Source organism: Alnus glutinosa, chromosome 9, assembly GCF_958979055.1.
Source record: "Alnus glutinosa chromosome 9, dhAlnGlut1.1, whole genome shotgun sequence".
Lineage (NCBI taxonomy): Eukaryota > Viridiplantae > Streptophyta > Magnoliopsida > Fagales > Betulaceae > Alnus > Alnus glutinosa.
Genome location: NC_084894.1, coordinates 17,034,956 through 17,054,899, shown reverse-complemented (window position 1 = coordinate 17,054,899; position 19,944 = coordinate 17,034,956). Strand labels below are relative to the sequence as shown.

The following is a 19,944-nucleotide window of genomic DNA, read 5'->3' as shown; positions in this document are numbered from 1 at the left end:
TGCTTTATTTAAGGAACAGAGATATGGCACAATGATTAGATGACAGTTTTGTATGCAAAGTTTAACAGTTCAATATAGTCATTGCACTCCTCTGGTTTAGAGCCGTCACCCGTCAATTTCGCCTTGTTTGGGACGTTCGACGACGTGTCCCCCTACATTACATTTTATTAGCATCTTTTCGAACTAGCAGAGTACGTTCCACGTCACTCTACTAGCACTTTGAAGGACAATAGTAATCAATATGAATTATTGGGTTTTCAGTTTCAGGCACTATTCCCATCCTGAACCTTTGGGAGACGTTGCGCCCAATATTAATAGGCTGATTATTAACAGTATGCAATAATCAGTCACACGCATCCAATTAAAATAAATCATAAACACAACACTATTGAAATCCAGTACTACCCTCAGTAAGTAATTTATACTTACAGTCCTTTGCTTCCACAGGGTCCACAAAAATATCAATTGCAGGATTATATTCATGAAATATAAAATCAGTAAATAGTGCTAAGAAAATTATCATTTATAATTATCTCTTCTAATCCTTTATTACATGGAACCATTAATTGTTTGGATATTTTAATAGCCACATTTTTATTTTCAACCTTATTATTTTTATACTAACAAAAGAGATCATATATATATATATATATATATATATATATATATATATATATATATATATATATATATATATATATATATATATATATTCCTTTTTAGCACAATATTTGAAACCTGTAACTTCTTGTATTTGACACTACAATATATAGGTATACATATATATTCTATGTTGTGTACCATACCTATAGATATATACATGTAACAGTAGAAATTATACATATATATTTTCATACATTCACATCAAGAGTATACATATACATATATAACTATATTATTATTTTTTTAGTGCTTAGTCAGGCAACCCGTGGACTTCCATTTGATTAACCTCCCCTTTTTTTTAACACTACACCCTACAGTCACTGTTTGTAAATTTTACCCCTTTTTGGTACAAATTTGATCTCACTTTTCTGCACCAATTCAAATACCAACTTTCCAATAAGCAATTTTTGTTTTTACCCATATGTTTCCCTTAGTCCCCTTCTATTTCCCTTCATTGTTTTTCCACTAGTTTCTGTACACTAACCCGAAACATAGCACTCCATTTCACTCTCACACATGTTCACTTTCTTGATAACAAAATCACACTCACACACTTTTTATCAAACACCATGAGCATGAGCACTTAAACCCACACATTTACTACACATGTACACACACGGTTTTTCACCTCTAAGTGCATTTATATGTATATATATATATATATATATATATATATATATATATATATTATACCTCCACTATATACATACACATTTACCATAAAAACACAACACCTGTTTACCTAAAACACTCCCACATGCAGCACTTTACACCTAAACACCCATTTGTACACACACACAGCACACACGGCTTCCACTACTTGCATGACAGCACACACCTTTTTATTTTTCTGTTTCAAGACAGCACACACACCCTTTTATTTTTCTGTTTCAGCACCCCGTATATGTCCACAACACACACATCTATAACTCATTCACACTCTCCAACTTACACGTTTAGTTCTTAGCAAACAAGTTTGGTTTATTTCACAGCATAAACACATGTCATTTTTCTGGTTCTGCTATGTACTTATATATATATATATATTCATACAACAAATCATACCTATCATTCCTCCTTCTAAACATTTATCTATATACATATCATGTTATTCTTCTACTTTAGAAAACATACCGGTTTCTTCTTGGATGGAATAAGTGCTGCACTTATCCCTTTTTGCTGCTATCAACCGAATCCAAAGGTCACTAGCAACCATATAAAAAGAAGAACAAGTAAAGACATGATTATATGGTGAAGAAGAGAAGATTTCCTCTGTTCAACTAGGTAAATAGAGAACCTATTGCTGATGGTGAAAACTAAGAGCCGTTGTCCGAAAATTACAGGTTGGGTTGAGATTCAAGTTGAACTCTTCTTTGTTTTTTTAAAGGTTTCTGTCCGAAGGTGTGAGGAATGAAATTGAAACTGAGTTCCTTGGTTCATTTTTCTGTTGTCTTGCTACTGGCCGGTTAATATCACAAGGAGGAACAGATGTGTATAACTTTCTAAGCTCTTCTCCACGTTTTGATAACAGGAACGACAATGATAGGATGATTTCAGTTCTGGTTTTTTTTTTTTTCTACTCTAACCGAAGGTAGGGAATGTTGCAAGAATTCTAATGCAGAAATGAAGTTCGGTTGATATTTTTCTTGAACAATGGCTAAAGCTTGAACTCATATCTATAGAGAACATGAGGGGTCCAGATTTATTTAAGCAAAATGATCTATGGTTAGGGAGCAACCAAGTGTTCAGTGAATGTTGGATTAGGATAAAAATCATCATTAGATTTCTTAAATATCTCTTATCTCCTTTAACTATAATTTGAATTCTAACTAATTGAGCTAACTAACCATTTTCTAGTTTCACCCGAACTAAGACTCCTCTCACCCATTTTAAACTCATATTTCACCCCAAAATATCCTATTAGCAGTGATGATTACTAAACAAAAATATCACTTCCAGCTAAGCATTCAGTTACTGTTCACTCAGTAACTTCCAGCATGTTCACCCTTGTATCTTTCAACCAAAAATTCTGATTCAACCCTACTGCCGAGCCCATTGCATGGCCTGATTTGTTTCTATTTAAGCTGATTTTTAAGGGATCTGTGATGATGGTCCATACTTTTAAAAACACCTACATAGTTAGTGTTTCCCATCGAGTTTGGTAAGCTAGAAAACCGGTGCTCTAGAAGTCATCATATTTAAGATTATGTTTTTCAATCCAGTTGGTCACATAAATACATATATATATTGCTCAATTATATATCCCTATATATTTATATAACATACCATATAATTAGGACCTCTTGTAAGAATTAATTAAATACATCTATATATATACTTATATACATAGGTTATAATTAGGTCTAATATTCTCACATGTGCATATTCACATTTACCAAAAACATATACTTACATTTATGCATTAACCAAACTTTTATTTATCTAACCTTTCGATATATTTTTATTTTAAGTAATTTATTTATTTCTCGGGCGTTACACATAACAGTAACGCGGAATACAATACCGCGTTATTACATTTATAAAACAATAACGTGCAGATAGCCGTTACTATCATTTGGAAAAGTAATGTGCACTCATATGCACGTTACTTCATACTAACACGTAAAATAAAAAACATTACTATTTAATACAATATTTAACTGAATTAATATTTAATACAATAACTAAATAAAACTTATATTTATAAAAAAAAATAAGTTTAAATATTATTATAAAATATTTTGAGCGATCATGATTGATTGGATGATCTATTGATCATATTGATCAATCATGGTCGATCTATTGATCCTCATGATCCTATTGATCCATCACGATTGATCGGATGATCTATTCATCCTATTGGTCCATCACGACTGATCGGATGATCTATTGATCATATTGATCAATCATGGTCGATCTATTGATCATATTGATCAATTTATTGATCTTCATGATCCTATTGATCGATCATGATGGATCGGATGATCTATTGATCATATTGGTCCATCACGATCGATCGGATGATCTATTCATCCAATTGGTCTATCACGATCGATTGGATGATCTATTGATCAATCATGGTCGATCTATTGATCCTCATGATCCTATTAATCGATCATGATGGATCAGATGATCTACTGATCCTATTGATCGATCACAATGGATCGGATGATCTATTCATCTTCCTATTGGTCCATCACAAATGATCGGATGATCTATTCATCAATCATGGTCGATCTATTGATGCTCATGATCCTATTGATCGATCATGATGGATCGGAAGATGTATTGATCCTATTGGTCCATCACAAATGATCAGATATTGATCAATCATGGTCGATCTATTGATCCTTATGATACTATTGATAGATCATGATGGATCAGATGATCTATTGATCCTATTGATCCATCACGATCGATCGGATGATTTATTGATCCTATTGGTCCATCACGAATGATCGAATGATTTATTGATCATATTGATTGATCATGGTCGATCTATTGATCCTCATGATCCTATTGATCGATCATGATGGATCGGATGATCTATTGATCCTATTGATCAATCACGATGGATCGGATGATCTATTCATCCTATTGGTCCATCACGAATGATCAGACGATCTGTTGATCAATCATGGTCGATCTATTGATCCTCATGATCCTATTGATTGATCATGATGGATCGGATGATCTAGTGATCCTATTGGTCCATCACGAATGATCGGATGATCTATTGATCATATTGATCAATCATGGTCGATCTATTGATCCTTATGATCCTATTGATCGATCATGATGGATCGGATGTGAAAAGAATTATTGACTTCTAATTTAAACCAAGGTGTGTGTTTGTGTGCAAACAAATATTTTAAATGCGGAATTTAAATAAGACAAGATATTTGTTACGAAGTGGAAACTCTATGAAGAGAAAAAACCACTCCGGGGCAGCCAAACCCAAGAAATCCATTATCCAAAAACAAAGCTAGTTACAAGACACTCGTACTCACATACCCTTATGCAGCAGTCATACCTCTAACTCTAACGTGTAACCCAACACGAACGCTTCCCAACTAGATCTTCCACCTGAAGGGGTTTTTGATAGATTCATTTACCTTAGGGCCGACCCCTAAGATAGACTTCACACGAACAACTGAGCACACACTGGCAACTGCTTGACAGCTAGTGGATCTTCGATTCTCCCTAAGCACCCTCTCAAAGCACTATGAAATTCACTGTCAAATTCTATACAAAACACTAGCATAGAGCCATCTATTTATAGGCTTAAAGAGACCTCAAAAACTGCTGAGATTCGGACTCTGGCTAACGAGCATCCGGATGGAAGTTAGCCATGTCCGAACGGTTTTCTACTATATCCTTTCAGAAACAGCGTACTTTTATCTTTATCGGGTTCACGTCCGGACGGCTTGACCGAGCGTCTGGACAGTCTTCGCTAAAATCCTTTCCGCGTTAGAACGAAATTCTAGAATATTCTGAAATACTGGACATCGTCCGGACGTGTTGCCCCGTCGTCCGGAAGTCTTGTAGAGACTTCCCAAACAGTGTCGACTTCTGAAATTCAACTCCTTGTTGAATACTGATTGACCTGTCGTCCGGACATCTTCAATATTTATCTGTAAGACACTGTGGGGCGTCCGGACGGTTGCACAGGAACTGGTTGTTTTGTCTTGGATTTTGCAAGGACTCTTCATAGACATCTTTTAGAAGCTTCTGATCAATTATTGTCTTTGATTTGATCATTGTCTAAAAACATGAAGATTCTGAATTGAAAACCAACCATCCTGTTGAAACGTAACCATTACATAAAGTGTTTTTGTTTTATCCAGAATGTAGCCAATAAAAATAGTAACAAACTCTCCCTTTAGGCCATTCTGGAACAAAAAACACTTGACTGGTTTGGAAATACATTCCCGGTCCAAAACAAAAAATACTCGCCCTTTTTGTCTCAAAAGGGCAAAGGATAAACAGAATATAAGAGAAAACCACAATTATTAAAATTCAAAACAACAAGAATAATAGTAAAGTGTTTCATCAAAAGCTCAAATCAACAAGAGAAAACCAAAACCTCAAGATATCATATAAATAGAGGGCCCTAGGCTTGTGTTCAGTATAAAATTCGATAGTGAATTCCATAGTGCTTTGAGAGGAAGTTTAGGGAGAATCGAAGATCCGCTAGCTCTCAAGCCGTTGCCGGTGTGTGCTTAACTGTTCGTGTGAAGTCTATCTTAGGGGTCGGCCCTAAGGTAAAGTAATCCATCAAAAACCCATTTAGGTGGAAGATTTGGTTGGGAAGCGTTCGTGTTGGGTTACACATCAGAGTTAGAGGTATGACTACTGCATAAGGGTATGTGAGTACGAATGTCTTGTAACTAGCTTTGTTTTTGGATAGTGGATTTCATGAGTTTGGCTGCCCCGGAGTGGTTTTTCTCTTCACAGAGTTTCCACTTCGTAACAAATATCTTGTCTTATTTAAATTTCGCATTTAAGATATTTGTTTGTATAAAAACACACACACTTTGTTAAAATTAGAAGTCAATAATTATTTTCAAATTTCACCACTAACCTCGTAACGATGATTATTTATTTAACAAGGGAAACTTGACATAGAAATGCAGAGAGAGAGAGAGAGAGAGAGAGAGATCTTTTAAGGACCCATTTTCTTGGAAATTGGGTAAGCCACTTTTGGCTCCAAAATTACCGAAATAAATAGCATAATTCAGTTCGTCACCGATCAAGTATCAGGAAGAACCAGTATCCCACCCTTTATCTGTTTCTTCCCACTGATTAGCTTAACACTTGCATGTAAATGCAATTCAAGTCCAATCCCCCCCACCCCCAATGAAGTTAAGAAAAATATTATAAGAAAGAGTTCTTATGAAAAAAAAAAGAAGAATAAATTGGTAACAAACAATTAAAAAATTTAGAATTTCGCACAGCCCACTGGCAGACCTGTTCCGTGATCAACAACCACAATCTCCGTGACATTGTGACATCGAAGTACATCCTGCCCCAACTTGGTCCCAGCCGCCTTGAGTCCCTTGAGAGAAACTGGCTGATTGAAGAGGTTCAGTGATGGCAATCGTGACGCTGGAGGCAACTTACCACCCGGCAACAATGTCCGGAAGTCTTCCTTCAACAATGGTACCTCAAAATCTGTCTTGTCGTGCCTAACAACGTTATCCTTTGCGCTAATATGAGCCCCCGGTTCCATATGGTTTGTCGAAAAGCTTGCCTGGTTTGGAAAGTTTGGATAAAGAGTTACATAGCCTCTGAGATACATCATGTCTATGAGAAACTTTTTCCACGAAGCTTGCCACCCATTTGTTCTAGACTTAGGAATTTGAACTGGGTTTGCCTTGGCATCTTCAGTGAACCTCATGTTCATGTAGACATAGAACTCTCTCCATTGCTTTGGGAAGAAAACAGAACCCCAACTGCAAGGTAACTGGTGGAGATAAGGTGTGTTTGGATGGATATGCTTGAAAAACTGTGTTGGATTCCATTTAGGCCTTTCTTTGACAACCTCAACAATCCTAGGCGTGTAAAGGGAAATGGAAGAGAGCTCCGGAAAAGAGACTTGTGGGTCATAGTGGTAGGCCAAGAGGGCGTATTTGATCCACAGATAGTAGTATGGAGAGACTTCGATATCGTCCTCAAGCAGGAGCCCATAATCATCATCTGACGATGGGTACCAACTCTCACTCACAGCTCGAATCAGCCCTCCTTGAATGATCCTCCTCCTCACGATTTTGGAGCCGTGAGGCCACTCGAATGAGTTTATAAGTTTAATTGTTGCCTCATCCACTTTGCTGTCCACGTTGAAGCTCATAGTGATCTCATCCCCAACATAGTAAGCACTGCTGAGAGATTTCAAAAGCCTCGTTAAAGAATGAACACGGTTTTGGGTGATAATGTTGACAGAGATCCGCATCCGATTCCAATCTGCATGCATGTCACAAGTTGCATGCTTACTATCTATATCTATATATATATAACAAGAAAAAAAGCTAAAGCTAGCATTGAAGAAAAGAAAAGTAGAATTCTTATTTACTTGGCAACGCTGTTGATCGTATATCAGCCATCCATAGAACCTTTGATATGGAGGGTCTTTGTAAAAGAACCAGTGTTGTCCCATTGGAATTAGTTTCTGTTGCCATCTTCAAAGCTTTCTTAACATTAGGATCAATGTCAGCCACTGTGATCACCACGCTGGGACTGTGAATTTTAATCAAACCTTTCATGCTAGAGTAGACTGCATTTAGCAATGGCACCTCCGACTTGGATATTCCTGAGAGAGCACCGACTGCCAGATCAAATATCTTAAACCTTCGTTCTTTGCATACCAACTTGGGCCACTTGAGGGCAGTTGCAGCATCTTCACAAGGGCAGAAATTGCCTCCGGAGACGGCGATGAAGGCCTTTTTCCCAACAGTAGACCTGAACTTTTCAAGAAGGGGCGCGAGCGCTTTGACCTCATCAACAGAGTGGGCGTAGAAGAGTGCATCAATTTTTTGAGGATACATTGCAGCCCACTGAGTGATATAACCAGTAGAAAGAGCTTTCCACCATTGGTCATCTCGAACTTGAACAATGTCTTTGAAGATTACAGTGGTTTCAGAGACGTATGCAAGCCGGTGTTCACTGTCACCCCATGTTTCCTTGTCATTCGGGTCAACTGGAAGAACAAACGAGCCAGCATTTCTGTACTTTTGAAGTTGATAGCTGCAATCACATTTATAAGAACCCTTAGTCCCAAGACATCACAATATTTTGAAAGCACTGAAATCTGGCAATAATATTCAAGATAATTAAACAACGTACGTACATTGGATGTATAGTGCATGCCTACGAAAATCCCCATACACATATAGTTTCACTATTGTAGCTATCATTCTAACGCTTTCTTCTACTGAGTTATATATGTATAAGGTTTTTTTTTTTAAAAAAAAAAAAGAAAAAAAAAAAGAAAAAAAGAAGAAGCTGATTTAATCAATAAAATTCATTATGGTTTATACTAATCAGTGCACGAAGATTTCGGCTTTATTTGGCAAGTGACTGTTCATGCCAGAACAATGAGTTGTTATTTTTTAGAATTAGTAAAAAGTAGTAAATGTGATTTTTTAGAGTTAGTAAAAAGTAGTAAATGTGATATAAAGTAAAAAGTTTTGTATAGAAAAGTGAAAAAGTTTTGTATTTTGGTGAATTTTTTATTTGAATAGTAATAAAAAAATTATTGATGTAATATAAAAAGTGAAAAAAGTGTAAATGTTTTGATGTTGATTATTATTGGAAAATATAAAAAAGTGAAGAAAAAAATACATAAATAGTAAAAAAGCATTATTCTGACACGACAAGCCACTTGCCAAACACGTCCTTCTATTGTGAGATTCAAACCTAGCTATACTCTAACGTGTACTTGACTATTTTAAAAAGGGTAGTGATTATAGCACAACCTTTAGTACAACTTTAATACAACCCAGCACACATTGAGGTGTGGGACTATGGTGCGTTTGGGAATTGAATTTTTTGAACTTAGAATAAAATTTTAATTCATTATGCGAATTTCGAAGTTTGACTTTGTGAAATAAAATTTGAAAAAGTTAAATAAAATATAATTTACTTTTGAAAAAAGTAGAGATGAATAGAGAAGAATCCTGATTCAACTCTGTTGGCAAACATACCTCCATCACTCCAGATGCTGACGTCTGACTTATGTGACAGGGTTAGTTTGACTATTATTATTATTACGTGGCTTATCTAAAGAAATTGAGAAATAGGAATGGCCGGGTGTATAGAAAGTCTCCATGCTATCCCAAAATGGGAAAGGAATATTATGTTAATATCTTTCACTGTTCCTCAATAAAGTTAATGTTAAAAAACAAAAAAAATAAAAATAATGCCACAAGTTGACCATGCCAGTAATGAAAGAAGGCACGATTAAGATTCCTTTATAAAATAGTGCAAAGTGGCCTAAATAAAATAAGTCTACGCCCAACAATGGTACTTCTGCTTCAAATGCTTTCCCAGTCGATTTTCAACTTAATCCACACTGAGATATCAAGAAATCGACGAAAAAGAAAAGAAAAAAAGAAAAGAAAAGAGGACCGTCCATTTAACGTGCTACCATGACCTTGGTTGTTATTGATCACCTAAGAAGATTATCAAATGTTATTTGAAACTGAAAAATTCATCTATGATATTACTTGCATGGAATTATAACTTAGGTTAAGTTTAGTATGCGAAATGAATATTTCATTAGAAAATAAATAATTTTTATTAAAATTTGAAGAATGTAAAATGAAATAGCTTTAGTATTAAAATATATTATAATATCTAACATTTGGAATATCTATTTTCTTTGTTCGATCATGAGGTCTTAATAAAAGCTATTTCATTTTTTAAGAGAATGGTCATTCCATGTATCAGACATATCCTAATTAAGTTATATATATATATATACTCTATATACTCTTATTTTCCAAAAAAACAAAAAACAAAAAAACAAAAAACATACCTAAGGTGCAGATCTTCGCCAGTCGCAAAGGTGAAGGGCGTCTCAGTGAAAAGCGTCTTGACAAGGTCTGCGGACAAGAACCAAGAGCTGGAAAGAAAATCCACCTGCACAATTTTATCGACTGTGATATCATAAGCTGGGTCGGGTAAATAAAGGCCTGCCTCCTTAGACCGAAACTTTCTGTAGCTTGGAAACGTAAAGTCCTTCTGTCTGAAGGGCAAAATCCTTCCTATACTGCCCAAAACGGCGTTCTCATACTTGTCAGTCCCCGCCACATGCGATAAAATCTGTAGCATTTTCCTTCCAGGAATCATATCGTCGTCGAGGATATATACAAGATCTGCTTCAGTCTGCAAAGCCAATTGGAACCTTCCATAGTACTTAAAATCATAGCTTGAACTTATGAATCTAATTCTTGAATCATTATAGCTGTCTACGATTCTCTTCAAAGACAACTCATTGGGACTCCCAAATGAAAGCACCCAAACGTGGTGGAAAGGAAGCGTCTGTTGAAGCAAAGAATCAAGCTGGGCGCAAAGCGTTTTCCTTTTGAAATGGTTTAAGATCACTGTGACCTTGGGCTTGTTGGGACCTCGCAAATCCCACTTAGACTTGATTGCCAATAGTTCAGCAAGAGTTTCTGTACCAGCGTTCTTGCTCTGGAAGCCCAACACTTCATCGTAAAGCTCTCTCTTTAACTTGATCATTTGGGCATCATTTGACTTCTTCTGCGTGAAATCTATTTTCTCATGCTCGCATACTTCGGACGGAGTTATTGGTTGAATGAGAGAAGAGGCTTCTTGGTAGTGACTAAGAACGTGCGGCGTAACTATGAACTGCTTCCATTGTTGCGCGATTCGGGTAGCCCATGTAAAGTCCGGTTTCGTTCGCAAGTCTATTGCAGGACTCATGTAATACAATAGGAATGTTGCGTATAATGCAAACGCGAATTGTAGACAAGTAAGCGCTGTGACAAGCCGAGCTGAGCCACTCTTCTGAACTTTCATCTTTGCCTTTCCCCCGACATAATCACTAAGCATCCCTTCTAAGTAATCCCCACTTCTCATTGTCTGATTCCGAGCCAAACCCATTTCTAGTTCCTGCCAAACATATATAGACAAAAACAGTTAAAAAGCAAACATATATATTTCAGTCGAAGGCAGCCAAACGAATTAAGAACAGGAAATTCGTATAGCATATAATTAAGCTTCACACTGACCAATACGGGCAACCCAAATCAGCAAAAGCAGTACAAACAGAAGAGTATGGAGGTGCTAGCGATATCAATCAAATTGCGATCGATATATTCAAACAAGCAGACATTCAAATTCCAAGTCAATCAAGAACTTCAAGAGTTTGAGCTCACAAATTATTGCTCATGAAGTTTTTGAAGAGCAACGGATCCTGTGCCTTTATATAAATATAGTTGAAAAAGTAAGAAAAGTGTAGGGGAAGCACCCCATGAGAAATGCATCAAAGGGGTCACATGGGCTAAACGCTTATATTAACGAGTTTGATTTTAATATTTGAGACATGTCAATAAACGCGTTACCTTCACTTCTTGCTCATACATTTCCAACCTTAAGTCACAATTATAAAGCCGCCTTTGCTGCCGCGGAAAAGGGCTACCCCTGCGTTTCTGGCACTCCTCACATTTTGGCTATTTAAAATTTCATTACGACAAATCTCACTTGCCCCTAAATTACTAAACCAATTTTTATTAAAAATTAAGGTCCGTCTGTGTTTGTGATTTTTTTTTTTAAAAATGTAATTTAAAAATAGCGATTTTAAAATGTGTTTTGAAAAAAAAAATTTAAAAACGCAGTTAAGAATTTGGTAAAATCGCAATTTGACCTTTAAAATCGTAAGTTAACCTTTAAAATTTTACGTTTTCAAAAATCAATTTTTGTGTTTTCAAAACACAATTTTCAATCGATTCATTTTCTACGATTTTGTTTAAAATCACATTTTTTGTTTATGAAATTACAATCACAAACACACCCTAAGAGAATAATTGTAATTTTTTAAATTTTATAAGGATAAAACGGACATATTACATGCTCACCGTTTAAGTTAATAAAAATATTAAAATATAGGAGTAATTGAAAGGGGCTGAAAAATTAAAACTATACTTTGTAAATTTTTAAGAAAAACTTTTATCAGTAATTTAAGGGTAAGTAAAGTTTCTGTAAAATTTACTAACCCAGAACCAACGAGAGGCCAGACTCTGAAACTCACATATTCCAAAATCTTATTCCTTTCTATCAAGGAAGCTCTCTCTAAAACCCAAATGCCCAAAATTAAGTAAAGGAAAACATTGAATTTGTCAAACCCGGATCCCAAGAACCAGAGTGTGTACCCAGGAAAGTCTCCAATATTAATACACCAAGAAGCAATTGTAGGAAAAAAAGTAAAATAAAATAAAAGAAACAGACAAAGTAGACAATGGGAGATTGATCATACTCACTAGCTATCTTGTACTTGTTTAGAAAGAAAATGAACCAAATAAGCGGAAAGCCTTTTCTTCTTCAGCAAATTAAGCTAAAGCTAAACCTCAAATTCACACCACCATCGACATTAGCATCCACGAATCGTACAAGAGGCCACGTCCAGAGTTGCAGAGAAGGGAAGCATTTGGGCAGAACGATTTAAGTACAAAAAGCTTATAAATACACCGCCAATGAGAAAACAAAATTGGTTAGGTTTGACTTTCTTGCATGAAGATACGTAAGCATATATTGCACCATATATACTCTGTAATGCCTTTCTGCCAAACATGTGCAAGTTGAAAGCAAGAAACCCGTCGTAGGCTGAATTTGCTTGCACAAGGGACATTTCAAATAGGTTGGCAGCTTATCTCAGAAAAAGGAATGTGAATATATATATAAAAATACGTCTTTTATTTTTTTCTCAATTGGTCAAGTCTTTATTTTGCAGGTGAGTTTCCACTTAATTTCCGGCCATTAGAGTTAGAAGAAGCTTAGAAAATGTGTTTGAGATAATAATTGGGAGACATCAAGGAGGTTGGTGTCAATTAAAATATTGTGGGCTTTGAAGAAAGTTACAAGTTCAGCAAACAAATCCTGAACTATTAGTTGGGCGGATGCCAAGATTTTTATTGGATCAAGATTCCTTATAATTTGAGGAGTGTTCTTTTTTTTTTTAGATAATAATTTGAGGAGTGTTAAGTGAAGTATAATACTACTTATCTCAAAAACTATTACCATGTAAACATAAAAAAATGTCTATTTTTTAACCATTGATTTATGACAAAATCTTTAAGCTTTTACAAAGAGGAATTTTTTTTATAATACTTTTCATATCCAAAAATAATAATTTAGCTCAACTAATACAGATAAAAATAAATTCAAATATACAAAAAGAAAGGAAACTACAGAGAGATGTACTAAAAGATCAAATTTAATTAATAAGTGTATAAAAGAATAATAATAAAAAAAAATTTAAAAAAAAAAAAAGAAAAAAAAAAAAAAAAGAATCAAGAGGTACGTTAGTAACTTAACTCCTGAATTGGCACCACTTTTGCAATGCCCCCTGAATTTTAGTTTCTCTCAATTTAGTATATCCATCATTCAATTTGTTTGTAATGTTACCCCTCTGTTAAAATTTTCCGTTAACTTCAAATTGAGGGGTGTCAAAATTCCTAAAATACCCCAATTTGATTTAGGAAAAAACTTGCAAAGATTAAGGCGTCGGTCAAGATTTAATAATATTTGCAAAAATACCCATACCTCAATATTTGCAAAATAATAATAATAATAATAATAATATTTAAAAAAAAAAAAAAAAGACATGGGTATTTTGGGAAATTTTATGGGATTTAACAGAAAATCCTAATAAATTGGTGAAATTGAAAATAATAATAATAATAATAAAAGATTGATACATTAAATTGAGAGAAATTGAATTTTAGGGAGAAACATTACAAAAGTGGTGACAATTCAAGAGTCTTAAGTGATGTTACCCCAAGAATTAATTACTTATTTTCAAATAAAGTCTATTTAAAAATTATTCTTCTTCTACAAAAATAAATAAAATATTGTAAAGATTGAAATATGCTACACACACTCTCGCTCTCACATTTTCTAGTACACATTACCATTAAATTTTTGATGAATTAATGATTATTTTTACTATAATGTCAAAAAAAATATATATTTAATTTTTTTTGAGAATAATAGTGTGCGCAATTTCTCTTCAAATCTACACATGAAGGGGTCGCTGTTTTCTGGATGTAGTGACTGAGATATGATTGTTGCTCAGGGCTGTCTTTTTTTTTTTTTTTTTTACTGCAACAGTTTGAATTTATCTTTTGCTACGATGAAATCAGTTCAATGAAAGAGAAATAGTGAGAGAAATTTGGATTTATCTTTTGTTTCAATTTACCAAATATGAGTTGGCGTTGACTTTATTATTAAAGGTTACGATTGCTAATAAGGAAAGAAAAAAAAAATTAGGGTTGCGATTTTTCTTGGGAGCTACCACTGGAAAGTCCCGAAAAAGCCCACAAGTTTTCCTCTTTTTTTTTTGCTTTTTTTTTTTGAAGATGTTTTTGAAGGATCCCCTCGTTCTCCTGCATTCGTTCATGACTGTAAGTTTAAGAGAAAATGTAATTAATGGATTGTAGAAACGGTAAGAAACAAGATGATCCATAGTATAAAGTAATGTTAATGTTGATTTTATTACATTAAAATTTAATAGTGATGAGTGATTCATATAAAATTTAATAATAATTTTAAATGTCACATTAACTTTAAAAAAATAAAAAGATGGTTCCTACTTCTAATGTTACTCCGATATATAATACTCATTCATTGTTAAATTTTATTCTAAGCAAGTGCAATGTTGAAGCTCGACATTTTATTAAGTTCTTTGTTGGAGATAGCTGTAAGATTCATCTGTAGTTTGATGACTGGCATCCGAATTGGTTCTTCATGCCAAATATAGGCCTTGTGTCATTTAAGATCGATGCTCGAAGCAAGCTTGATGCTCGGCTTTCTATTGTCATCAAGGATGGGCAGTGGATGCGGAGGCTTGCTAGGTCTGATACGCTTGTTGAGATTCAGAGTAAAGTGTGTTTGGTTCCGATTTGTGGTCATGATACCCTTTATTGGACTGTTTCAAAATTAGATAAGTTCTCTTACTCGGATACTTGGAATGCAATATATATATATATATATCACACAACCAAGTGGGTGGTGGAATTTAGTTTGATTTTCTTTCTCTATCTCAAAATAAGCTTTTGTGACTTTGTTGGCAATAAGGAATGCTTTGCCCACCGATAAAAAACTTTTAAACCGGAAATATAAGTGCGATGTGAAATGCCTGTTTTTTGGGTATGACATGAAAGACAAGCATCACTTATTTTTTCTACTTTGTGGGTTCAGTAGTTGAGTTTGAAAGCATGTTATAGAACTTTGGAATGTCTCAAATCCCCCACACTTTGGGATGATATTGTTGATTTTGGGATGCAGAGTTGGAGGGTTCTAAGTTGAAAGTTTATATTTTCAAGTTGGTATTTAGTTATGTTGTTTATAATATTTGGAAAAACCGTAATGTTGTTCGTTTTATTAATCATCTTAAAAAGCAACTACTTAAGCAGATTATATGGAAGGTTAGAACTAGGATTGACTCTAAAAATACATAAATTTAAGGCCACTAAAGGAAATGTTATCATTTGCAAGATTCGGGGTTTAGATGGGATTTTAGTTTGATTTTGTAGCGTGTTTTCCCTCTATATTGCTCTTGTTGATTCTTTAGTTAATTGGGTTCTTCTTTAATTTTTTTTTGCATTAGCTTTGCTAAGGTTTTTTGTAATCAGATATGTTGTAGATAATAAAAAGTTAGTCATTCATTAAAAAAAAAAAAAAAATGAAAAGCAAGTGCCCTGTCGTTACCGACTTGTGCTTCATACATGTGCTGAAATTTTTTGGATATCTGTATATATTTACATAGTAATAATTCTTTATTTCATAATTATTTTATAATGTTGATGTAGTAGTGCTAACTAACTTTTGGATCAATATTTATTTTTTAATAAAAAAATGATTTTTTTTTTTTTTGACATGTCCATATAAAAGGGGGAGGAAGAATTCGAACTAGTGGCATCCGCTTCATGTGTTAGTTAGCACTCTCACATGAGCATTGTGAGATAAACATTTAGTATATAACATTTCTCTATTTATATATATGAGCAATGCTATAAGTACAACTTATATCCCTTAAAGGAGATGTAACGTTAACTTTTAAAATTATTATTGGATTTGGAATGAAATTAAATTTTGATTTAATATATTGTGATTTTAAAAGCGACATTAACTTTAAAAGATAAAAAGAATATAAAAATCTTACTTATAATATTACTCTATCGTCGAAAAAAGAAAAAAAGAAAAAGAAAAAAAAAGGCCTCTATCACCTACAAAGGGAGGGAGTGATGTATATATATATATATATCCATTTCTGCTTGCTTTTCCTGGGATAATGAGTTTTTAATATGTAAATATATATAATAATTAAAAAAAATTAAAAAAAAAAATTAAAAGAAGAAGAAGAATAAGAAGAAGATGGAGCTAAGTAACTGAATCATCATTTTATTTTTATTTTTTTCCTTTTTCAAAAGACCAAAACATGAGAGAATTAAATTCTTTGTTAAAAATGCATGTGGGAACATGGCAAAGTCAACAGAGGACAAGAGGGTGCAAACATCACATCTCATCCTAAAAGCTTCTTTTACTCAGGTAGATCTCTCCTGAATCCCTAATTGCCCACCATCAATCACTCATTCAGGCCAGGGGCCACGACTATCGACATTAACACCGGCTAGCACTCATTGAGCCGCCCGCTGTTGACGTACATTGAGTTCTCAAATCCATCAACTGATCATCGACGACGTTGAGCACCTCGGCGTTGTTGTTTCCTAACATTACGAGGAATGCTTTTCCAAAAGGAACATGACCCCCAAGTCATGTTAAAAAAGGCCGACAAAGTTCAAACTTTTATTGATGTTTAGTTTATACGCTGATATATGTCTATTACGATGATATGTTTATGGATGTTTAGTGGTTGCCAGTAAATGTCGTATTTTTAGTAGTTATAACCAGCATGAAACATGCATCAATTACATGTGTTCTAGTGATCAAGAATTTGCTACACTTAAAAGGGATTGGCCAGCTTGCCCAAAAAAAGACACCAAGCTAGAATAAGACACCAAGCTAGAATGTGGGTACCATTCCCCTCCAGAAGTAAAGAAAATGTATAGGTTAAGAATTTGGACCGAGAAAGTTCTTATGCATACTACTCCAAATCTACCAGGAAAGTCAAAGCCATGTGAATTTCCAGGAGGATATCCATTTGGTATGACTCCACTCGTATATATATATATATCCAAATAAGAATAGGACAAATCGTGATAGTGTATATATATTTTTTGACAGTATTTATACAGACGATATACAATGATTCACATGGTTCTGACTTTGAACAAATAAAAAAAATTCCCTTGTTGTTAGGTCATATAAAATTAGCACCAGTCGACTCTCACGGCTTACGTGGCTTCCACTAGATATGTCTTTGCGCTCAACAGTCATACCTAGACGTGCCTGCCTAAACCCTCTATTTGTCCATCTAAGTGCGCCCCTCGCCCCATCTATGAATTCAATGAATGACAAAATCAGACCTTAATAAGAGATTACCAAGTTTGACTTTTCTTAGAGTTTAGGATTTTGACCAATATTTATGCTTCTTTTTTGGTCACAGACCCGTGGATTAGTGGATTCCTTCAACCTCTAATAAAAGGCCTCATATGCCCCCCCGTGTGTGAGATCTTATATATAATGCATGTGACAAGTGCCTTTTAAAAATCATGGAGCCAAGAGTAATTGGGATGAGTCACGGGAAAAAAGAACCTTGAAAGGTGGATTATGCATATAATTAATGACACTACAAAAAAAATGTTAATTAGTAGCGTTTAATTAGCAGCGATTAATGGTCTATAAGCGTCACTAACTAATTCGTGACATTTGTGTTATGCCGCGATACTTTAGTCGAGAAAATCAATTCGCATCGCTTTTGGGTGAAGCGTCGTGCATTTAGCAATGCTTGGGGAGTAAACGGCGCTACAATGTTAGCGGCACTTGAATAACTTATAATTAGCGATGCTTGTTATGCGTCGCGAAAAAACGACGCTAATTTGGTAAAATACCAGCCGTAATTTGCTATTAGCGACGCTTGTTATGCGTTGCGAAAAAAACGACACTAAATTGGCTAAAAATACCAGCCGTAATTTGCTATTTCCATTTAAAAGGTTTGATCACCTATAAAGCATTTATCAGCCACAAACAAGTAAAGATATATTGTTCAAAAAGAAAAAGCAATACATTATGAAAGTACCTTAATTAAGACAATATCATAAATATTTTAATTGTCATATAATTATAATCCAACATTAAGAACAACTAGTCAAAATGGTGCAAAATCCTTAAGAGTACATATAGTCTCCACCCTTGAAGGCTTGAACAAAACATCAAAAATAAATATCAAAATGATTCTTTCTTCCATCAAATTTTGTCCAATCCACTACATGTCAGCATTTACATGGATAAGAAAATAAAAGAATTCAGAACAACACCAACAAAAAGGTAGGGAACATATCCAATTATCCATAACCAATATATGTAACCAGAAGTCACATTGCCATCAAGGAAGCAACATAAGTTGCATTGAGGATAACATAACTAACACGATGTATAACTCAAGTTGGATCAATGCTAATACAAAAAATGAAAAGCAAAATATGACAAACTGATCTACTTGAAGATCCAAATTAACCATATATTTAAACAACGAAAATACTAATGAGCTTGAAGATCCAAAATTACATTGACATTTCCTCATGTCAATTATTGTTTTCCAGATCATGATACCCGTTTCACTATACATTTCCATGGAGCTTGAATATAAATGAAGATTTTGGACAAGTCAAATATGTATTCTCTGACAAAACTGGTACACTTACAAAGAAACATGCAAGATGGAATTTCAATGTGCAAGCATATGGGGAGTAGATTATAGTCGTGGCAGCACATTTGTAAAATATAGAAAGTTTATTAATGCATAGCAAGTGTTTAATGCATGACCTTTGCTTGCCAAAGATCATTCTCCTACCATCTATGCGCCTAGTTGTCCAACATTAGCATCATCGTCTTCCATCACAGTTTGTGCACCTATAAAACACCGTCTTTCACGTTATTTAGTATTTTCCCATAATAGGTATGGTGTGGATAGTATATAATGTGACAATCATACTCGGTCGACTACCGACTGATGATCTGGGCCATGCAGGTGGGGATCCTGTGGCAGGATCTTGCATTCCAATTGAGTTCTCACCTCTATCCATATAAGCTTGGAGCATCCTACGCATTTCACTTATCTAATTCTGATGCATTGTTTGCACATGCAACATTTGAGTTTGCAATTCATTAACCTTGCTAAGAAGTTCAGTGTCATTGGATGAAGATGTAGACGCCCCAGATGTATCTGATCTGGATCTACTCGGTGTAGGCCCAAGCCCCGTTCCGGGTACACGCCCCGGGTATTCTACGCCCATTACTTGTGCATATGTGTCGTCCGGAGCCCATTGTATTGACCCTTGTGTAAAAACATTTGATTCGCTTGGAGGCTCCTGTGACACTATTTCCCTCATCTTTGCCTGCATATTATTAGAAGTTAAC

General features: G+C 34.7%; 1 protein-coding gene across 3 annotated transcripts; it reads right to left on the bottom strand.

The window, feature by feature from the left end:
• Window positions 1-6,322: 6,322 nt before the first annotated feature.
• On the bottom strand, window positions 6,323-12,813 carry LOC133878210 (uncharacterized). 3 transcript variants are annotated; one of them, XM_062316738.1, is made up of 4 exons: window positions 12,666-12,813; window positions 10,199-11,298; window positions 7,736-8,406; window positions 6,323-7,626 (listed from the first exon to the last, which is right to left on the bottom strand). In XM_062316738.1, the coding sequence occupies exons 2-4, from the start codon at window positions 11,287-11,289 to the stop codon at window positions 6,605-6,607; spliced, it is 2,784 nt and encodes a 927-aa protein (XP_062172722.1). In that variant the 5' UTR covers window positions 11,290-11,298; window positions 12,666-12,813; the 3' UTR covers window positions 6,323-6,604. The 3 variants fall into 3 exon arrangements, with proteins under 3 accessions (XP_062172722.1, XP_062172723.1, XP_062172721.1); XM_062316739.1 differs by having other exon boundaries at window positions 12,662-12,805; XM_062316737.1 differs by lacking the exon at window positions 12,666-12,813 and adding an exon at window positions 11,418-11,645.
• Between the last annotated feature and the right edge of the window lie 7,131 nt (window positions 12,814-19,944).

Excerpts from the sequence above, each read along its gene's own strand:
- LOC133878210 (XM_062316738.1), bottom strand. The coding sequence starts at position 11,289 with ATGGGTTTGGCTCGGAATCAGACAATGAGAAGTGGGGATTACTTAGAA. Across the intron at positions 8,407-10,198 it reads GGCGAAGATCTGCACCTTAG|CTATCAACTTCAAAAGTACA; the intron begins GTATGTTTTTTG and ends ATGTGATTGCAG. Across the intron at positions 7,627-7,735 it reads ACGATCAACAGCGTTGCCAA|ATTGGAATCGGATGCGGATC; the intron begins GTAAATAAGAAT and ends ACATGCATGCAG.